Source organism: Oncorhynchus nerka, linkage group LG7, assembly GCF_034236695.1.
Source record: "Oncorhynchus nerka isolate Pitt River linkage group LG7, Oner_Uvic_2.0, whole genome shotgun sequence".
Lineage (NCBI taxonomy): Eukaryota > Metazoa > Chordata > Actinopteri > Salmoniformes > Salmonidae > Oncorhynchus > Oncorhynchus nerka.
Genome location: NC_088402.1, coordinates 43615836 through 43623734, shown reverse-complemented (window position 1 = coordinate 43623734; position 7899 = coordinate 43615836). Strand labels below are relative to the sequence as shown.

Here is a 7899-nt window from a genome sequence, read left to right as displayed (position 1 = left end):
AATGCCACAACAGAGTTTGGGGGGGGTGCCAATGCCACAACAGAGTTTGGGGGTAGGGGTGCCAATGCCACAACAGAGTTTGGGGGTAGGGGTGCCAATGCCACAACAGAGTTTGGGGGTAGGGGTGCCAATGCCACAACAGAGTTTGGGGGTAGGGGTGCCAATGCCACAACAGAGTTTGGGGGTAGGGGTGCCAATGCCACAACAGAGTTTGGGGGTAGGGGTGGTGATGAGCTGGGCATGGAGTTGAGCAACACCCTGTACAAATTGTTCAACAACAGATACAGTGTGGACCTGAAATGCCTTTGCATTTTCCCTGGGGAACACTGCTGGGTGCTCTATGTGGTCGTGCTGGTGAGTGACTGACACCGCAACGGGGCCTCAAAGTAGAGGTCTTAACAGGTCCAAAAAGTTGGGCCCATTCAGAAATGGATCTGTGGCTTTTCCACCTGACCGATATATATATATTATTTTTTTGTGGTAAAGTTCCAAATGGACCCGAGAACAGTAAGACCCGTGGGAAAGTAGACCCAAGCAGACCCGTGTCAGTTCAGATCCGAGAGATCCGTTCAGACCTGAGAGTAGAAAGAGAGAGAAAAAAATCTCAGACGGGTTGCTGCCAGCGCCATCAATAAACTAGCGATATTGGCAAAATGATCCACAGTTACATGACCTTTAAACTGCCTAGAACAAAAAAACGTTGTTGTGTTTCGATGTGTAGCATATTAAAAACTTTATAGTAAATTGTTTTTACTTTCCTAAAACAGTAATTGTCCACCTCAGATGTTAGAGATTTGAGCGTGAAATGCATTAGGGCATCGCATGCACATAGGCCTATAGGCTACTATACGTCTACTGCATGATATTGATATTTAAAAAAGGGATATAAAGGAAGAGAAGTTTAGGCCTAGCCCTAGAGAGGTGGATGGAAAGGTAGAGATATGCCGGCGCTATGTTGCCGGCATGCATTCTTTATCCTTGTCAGATAGGCAACTACTGCTATACAGATGTAGGCGTACAGAAGGAGGCAAATTCGTTGATTTTGTTTTTATAAAGATAAGCATTGTATTGTTAGATTAAAGGAGCAACTCTGGTAGGCCTAAAACATCCTTCCTCACCTCAAGGCTCAACCTGAGTCAGTTGGTGCTCAGGTGCTCTCTGCCTTCATAGGCCTGCAGTAGCTAATCCTAATAATAGCCACACCAAACCTTCATAAACGTTTCTTTACTTTATTAGTGTAATATCAAAAGTAAGTCAAGTCATTGCCCAATGTTTATGGGTGAAATACAAACAGGTTATTATATTGCAGCATTAAATTACGTTTTGCGTCTTGCCCTCTGGTTTGACCTTTTCATGGTTTGAGTGCAAGTAGCCCCATAGTACGCCTGCCTGTAATTATATTACACTATATATACAAAAGTATGTGGACACCCCTTCAAATGAGTGGATTCAGCTATTTCAGCCACACATGAATACATTGTTGAGACAAAATGTACCTGCTAAGATTGTGGGGCGGCAGGGTAGCCTAGTGGTTAGAGCGTTGGACTAGTAACCGGAAGGTTGCAAGTTCAAACCCCCGAGCTGACAAGGTACAAATCTGTCGTTCTGCCCCTGAACAGGCAGTTAACCCACTGTTCCTAGGCCATCATTGAAAATAAGAATTTGTTCTTAACTGACTTGCCTAGTTAAATTAAGGTAAAATAAAAATAAATAAATAAAATTGTGATATGTTGTTTTCTCGCCTAGCTATCTTAAGATGAATGCACTATTTGTAAGTCACTCTGAATAAGAGCGTCTGCTATATTACTAAAATGTCAAATGTTTACATTAACGCACTCCTATTTCAACATCCAGGACACTTCATAATGATCAATGTTGCCTTGTTTGCCACACTGTCATTAGATTAGACTGTTACAATCTTCTATCTTTCTGTATGCTGCCACAGTATCTGCTCTGGTTTGACATTCCGATTGGCTAGGCATAGGTCACTCTTTTCCAGGTATAGGTCTTCACGGTCCAACAGACCTGAAATTCCGAGATCCCGGGATCCTTCCTAAATACAGACGTTTGTCTCAGGTCTTGGCTGGGTCTGATATACACTGAACAAAAATATAAACTCGATATGTAAAGTGTTGTTCCCATGTTTCATGAGCTGAAATAAAAGATCCCAGAAATGTTCCATATACCCAAAAAGCTTATTTCTCTAAAATGTTGTGCAGAAAGTTGTTTACATCTTGTTAGTGAGCATTTCTCCTTTGCTAAGATGATCCATCCACCTGACATGTGTGGCATATCAAGAAGCTGATTAAACAGCATTATCATTACACAGGTGCACTTTGTGCTGGGGACAATAAAAGGCCACTCTAAAATGTGCTGTTTTGTCACAACACAATGCCACAGATGTCTCAAGTTTTGAGGGAACGTGCAATGGCATGCTGGACTGCTAGAATGTTTACCAAAGTTTTTGCCAGATAATTCAATGTTCATTAATCTACCATAAGCCGCCTCCGTTGTTTTAGAGAAGATGGCAGTACGTTCAACCAGCTTCACAACTGCAGAGGGGTCTGCTGATGTCAACGTTGTAAACAGAGTGCGCTATGGTGTTGGTGGCGTTATGGTATGGGCAGGCATAAACTATGGATAACTAACACAGTTGCATTTTATCAATGGCAATTTGAATGCACAGAGATACCGTGATGAGATCTTGAGGCCAATTGTCATGCCATTCATCCGCCACCATCACCTCATGTTTCAGCATGATAATTCACAACCCCACATCGCAAGGTCTGTACACAATTCCTGGAAGCTAAAACTGTTCCCAGTTCTTCCATGGCCTGCATACTCACCAGATATGTCACCCATTGAGCATTTTTGGGATGGTCTGGATCAACGTTTACGACAGGACGTTCCAGTTCCAGCCAATATCCAGCAACTTCACACAGCCATTGAAGAGGAGCGGGACAACACTCCCCAGGCCACAATCAACAGCCTGATCAACTCTATGGGAAGGAGATGTGTCTTGCTGCAGAAGGAAAACATTGGTCACACCAGATATTGCTGGTTTTCTGATCCATGCCCTTACCTTTTAATTTAAGGTATCTGTGGCCAACAGATGCATATCTGTATTCCCAGTCATGTGAAATCCATAGATTAGGGCCTAATTTATTTATTTATATTAACTGATTTCCTTATATGAACTCTAACTCAGTAAAATCTTTGAAATTGTTCCATATTGCATTTATATTTTTTGTTCAATATAATTGCCATAGGCCTCGGGCATGTGCAATTAAAATTGATTTACCGACTGGACCCATCCTCTGTTAATTTAATGTGTAAGGTGATGAGAACTGCGCGAGCTCGTTATCTATGTCAGCCAATTCCAACTAAATAAAACGTATAGCTGAAACTGGTTCCGGCTGCTCACCTCACGTACGCCTGCTGCTGAGGAGAGAGCGAGTGAAATTAACCTTGGCCTACCTAGGCTGCTGTTGATTGCGAATATAGAGGCCTTTTTCATTTAAGTAAAACCAAAGTTACAGGTGAACGAGTATAGTGACAATTAGCAGACAAGGGGAATGTCATCCGTGGGGACAAGTTTTAATATTGTCGTGGACAAAGATGAGAAGAACGTTGTCACGGCCAACTGGACTGTCTGCATCTCGCTATTCAGCATTGATGCAATTTTCAAACTTTAAAGTATGTATTTTCGTATTTATTATAATTAGTTTTATCTTTATTATTATGATTCAGTTAGGGCTGACCCCAATTAGTCAACCGAGATTGTTTTAGTCGAGCTTTGCGCCCATCTCAGGAAACTAATCAATTGCGCAGGCCTAGACTAAAAGCTTATTTATGCTTAAACCAGAGGCATTCAGAGGCCATCCTGTATGAACACAAACTCACGTATATGACAACAGCTCTGCGAAGCGCAAGAAATATGAATGCTCTGACTTCTGCGAAGGCCACATCATCATAAATGCTGCATGGCCAATGCAGACGTTGGATTGACAATGCGCCCAGCTGCACGTCTCCAGTGCGCTCTCTCCTGCCAATTTGCGCTCATTAATTGTTTCATAACTTCATTGAGTGAATTGTTTGCGTTTGATTGTTAGTGTATTTCAATTCCCAATTACATATCACCAGTAGTACATTTACCGTTAATTCCTAGAATGTCTAATCTACAATGTTTGTTACTTTGGATAAAGTCATTTATTTGAAGGCATTCAGTATTATTATTCCAGTCTTCCGGTTCTCATTGTACACAACCTATGCTAACCGTATGAGAAACACGTTTTCGTTTATTTCATTCCTTTTATGAGTTTTGTCAATTTAGTCATTGTCTTTTATTTGTGGTGTACGCCACACTGTAGGAGAAGGTGTGTTCAGTGGCCAGCGGGATGGTCAACTGCGTCAGGAAGGTGGGAGGCAGCCTGGACCCAGAGAGCATCTTTGAGATGACAGAGGTGAGAAAGGACACCTGCGCTCCTCTTCATATCATCTGTCCTCTCTCACCCCAACAAACGTATTAGCATTGAATGTTCAGCTGTATCAAGGTTTAACCTTATCAGCACATCACAAAGTTGTTTACACAATTACACCCTTTGGGGGAATTTGGTGCAGAGGAAATTCATGAAGTGTGTGTGAATGTACAGTTTATTTGGTTTATGTGAATGCAATGCAATGTATATGTATACAGGTGCTGCATACCGGAGAACGCTACACGCACACACCCACACAGTCTTGTACAACTAACCTAGTGGGGGCACACAATTCAGTCCCATCCAAAATCCTTTTTTTCCGTAACCCCTAAACCTAACCCGTACCCTAACCTTAACCTGAAAACGTAACCTTAACCCTAAACCAAATCCTAGCTTCTAACCCTCACCCTAAACCTAAGCCTAGCTCCTAACCCTATACCTAATTCTAACCTTAACCCCCTAGAAATAGTATTCAACCTTGTGGGGACAATTTTTGTTCGTTTACTATTCTGGTCCCCACAAGTATAGTTACACTCACACACACATATTTCTATGCTCTGTTGTATATCTCTACAGACAGGGAAACGGGTAGGGAAAGCCCTCATGGAGCTTCTCCAGAAGGAGAGTCTGGGAAAGTAGGCTTTAACTTTTTTTTAAACTTTTAGGTTTATGCAACAGTGTTAAATGTGTCTGTCTTCCTTACACTTCAAAGCAGGGACATTTTGAATCACTGATAGAAATGACCTGTATGAGTATTTTGATGAAAGGTTAATGATGTTTACTTGAGTGCTGAACTAAGGTGGAGGTGGCAGATGACAAACATGTTTTTTACCACTACTGAGTTTACAAATAATGACCAAATTCAACACGTGTAACTTGAGCAGTGTGTTCTTGCCATTCAAATGGCTCCAATAAAAACTAAGCCTCTTACTTTTGTCTTCCAGATTGGTCAGGATTGCACGAATGTTCAGCATTTAAGTGAAGTTAAAACCGTAGAGTACTTATACGGTATACCTCTAGAACTGAATATCTTTTTCTTTAATTGAGTAGATACTCTTGACGGCGATAGTCACTGTGTCCTATTGTCCTTTAACACGTGTCAGATTCATCAGAGGAGCATAAAGTGCACATCCAAAAGAGCAGATGTGAGACAGGACCATTTCCACTGCCTAAGAACCGTGGCCTGGAGCATATGATCTACTTTGCCAGAGAGGAGACCGGTCCAAAAAAAACCATATGTTTACTACTTCACCATTTAAAAACCTGACCAAGATCCTGAGTAAAAATAACAAATAAAAGCAAAGAAATTAAGTTGCATGGCAATAATACCAAAGACAAATGATTTTAGTTGACCATAATGTGAGTAAGAGATGCCATTTGACTCAAATTAGAACCACTACACCCTATTGTTCTTTTTCAAAGTACAGGGTGGGACCACTGGGACATCCAGAAATCAGATAAGGATGTCACAGTGCATGTGATGTCTGGGACTGAGAGAGTATCAGGTTCTGAGGTTGGACAGCTCCAGCTCCAGGCAGCAGTTTTCAATTACACTGTTTTTTCCTTTTGTGGAGGACTTGAGGACATAAATTGCTAGGCTCCACATTGAAGCAGTCATTCAACAACAGACCTAACCATGGAGTTCAGAAGAACCTGTTTGGTTTTTGGAATACTCCTCTTGGTGAACTGCTCATTCCAGCAGGCTTTCTCTACGAAGAAAATGGTTAAAAAGGGTAGGTGGTGGGTGCCTCGCACTCTATATAATGGTCAGAATTATATTTATGTCCAGTGTTGAAATGATTTTTAAATCAATCATTTTGAATCTGAGAGAAATTAAATGTTTGTTACACACAGCTCACATTGTTCGGAAGATTAACTATTTTGAGTAAAATAGGATTTTATTAGTCTTGCCAGAACATTGCCTGCAATACACATCAATAATTTCAAGCAACACATCTGGCATTGCCACCTCACTGGAGCAGTAGCCTATTGCTCAAACTTTGCGTCAGCTTTGAGTCCATCCTGTTCCCCTCCCCCGTTTCTGTTCTGTCATGCTCCAGATGAAGGCAAAGGCGCAGCCATAGAGGAGCTGCAGAAGCAGATCAATGACATTGTTCAGGATCTAAATATTATGAAGGAGCAACAGGCTTTGCAGTCAGGTGAGATTCACACACACTGGTATTGTTCAGGAACTTTTGGACATAAATAACAGTATCGGTTTCTGTTTTAACACTTCTAAAGACGCTCTGACACTACAATTTTCACTTGGCTCCTCAGTTTGTTTGAAAGGGGTCAAGGTTCATGGCAAGTGTTTCCTGGCTGAGCCGCTGAAGAAAAGCTACCACACAGCCTTTGACGACTGCATTGCCCTGGGGGGTGTACTCGGTACCCCCTTGTCCAAGGACCAGAACGACCAGCTCAGCGACTACGTCCACCAGAGCATCGGCCCAGGCGAGCAGATCTGGCTGGGCATCAGCGACATGGTGACTGAGGGCAACTGGATGGATCAGACGGGTAACCGCATCCTCTACAAGAACTGGGACTCTGATTCCAGATCCCCAAAGACAGATCGTTCCCAGAACTGTGTCATCCTCTCGGAGGCCACTGGTGGGAAATGGTTAGACAAGAACTGTCGTGAGGAGAAGGCCTCTGTCTGCGAGTTCAACATAGTCTAAGGCGCACCATTTGTTAGTTGCATTTCCCATGCTTGAATTATATTTTTTGTTCGCTACCATGTATTCTTTTCCACAATGTACGCTTTGGTTTTAAATTCAACCCCTGAAAATGTATATTTTTTAACATTTGGAGCAAGTTACTGACACTTTTCTAGAGCTGATAAGGTTATCAAAAATGTTGGAGAATTCTTTGTAAAACATGGTGGTTTCTTGGACAGATTAAGGATTATCCAGGACTAGGATTAATCTGTGTCCGGCGAAACTGTCCCAATGACAATGACACATTTTCATGTGAATTTGCACAAGTATGAGATCCTTACGTTACCATATAGAATGCTTTCCTATCTAATTTTCAACAATTATTTCAGAGTGCTAGCCCTTTGAATACTTGTTTGTTTTCATCACAAGATGTTTAGCCTGAACACATAAAATCTCAATAAAAATTATGAAATTATAATAGGGGCTTGTCTAAGAAAATGTAAAGACATTGAAAACCCAACTATTACACATTACTGAACAAAGAAAACGTCTTAGGAAGACACGTTCATTTAACATGTATCAAATCTTGTAGCGGGAAAAGTGACGTATTTTTTAAAAATATATATTTTTAAACCTTCGAACAGATGAGACAAAATTGAACAGATGAGACAAAATTGTAAACAGAGGTGTACTACCGCAAGAGGATTGTCATAATCTGTTGACCCTTGGCATCTTGCTAAAGGTTTGGTTGTTTCCCTTAAAGTCCC

At 41.5% G+C, this 7899-nt stretch overlaps 1 protein-coding gene across 1 annotated transcript; it reads left to right on the top strand.

Annotated features, from left to right (window-relative positions):
- The first annotated feature begins 5982 nt into the window (after positions 1 to 5982).
- On the top strand, positions 5983 to 7743 carry LOC115131746 (tetranectin-like). Its single transcript, XM_029663701.2, has 3 exons — positions 5983 to 6211; positions 6539 to 6637; positions 6756 to 7743. The coding sequence occupies exons 1-3, from the start codon at positions 6115 to 6117 to the stop codon at positions 7151 to 7153; spliced, it is 594 nt and encodes a 197-aa protein (XP_029519561.1). The 5' UTR covers positions 5983 to 6114; the 3' UTR covers positions 7154 to 7743.
- Positions 7744 to 7899: the final 156 nt, after the last annotated feature.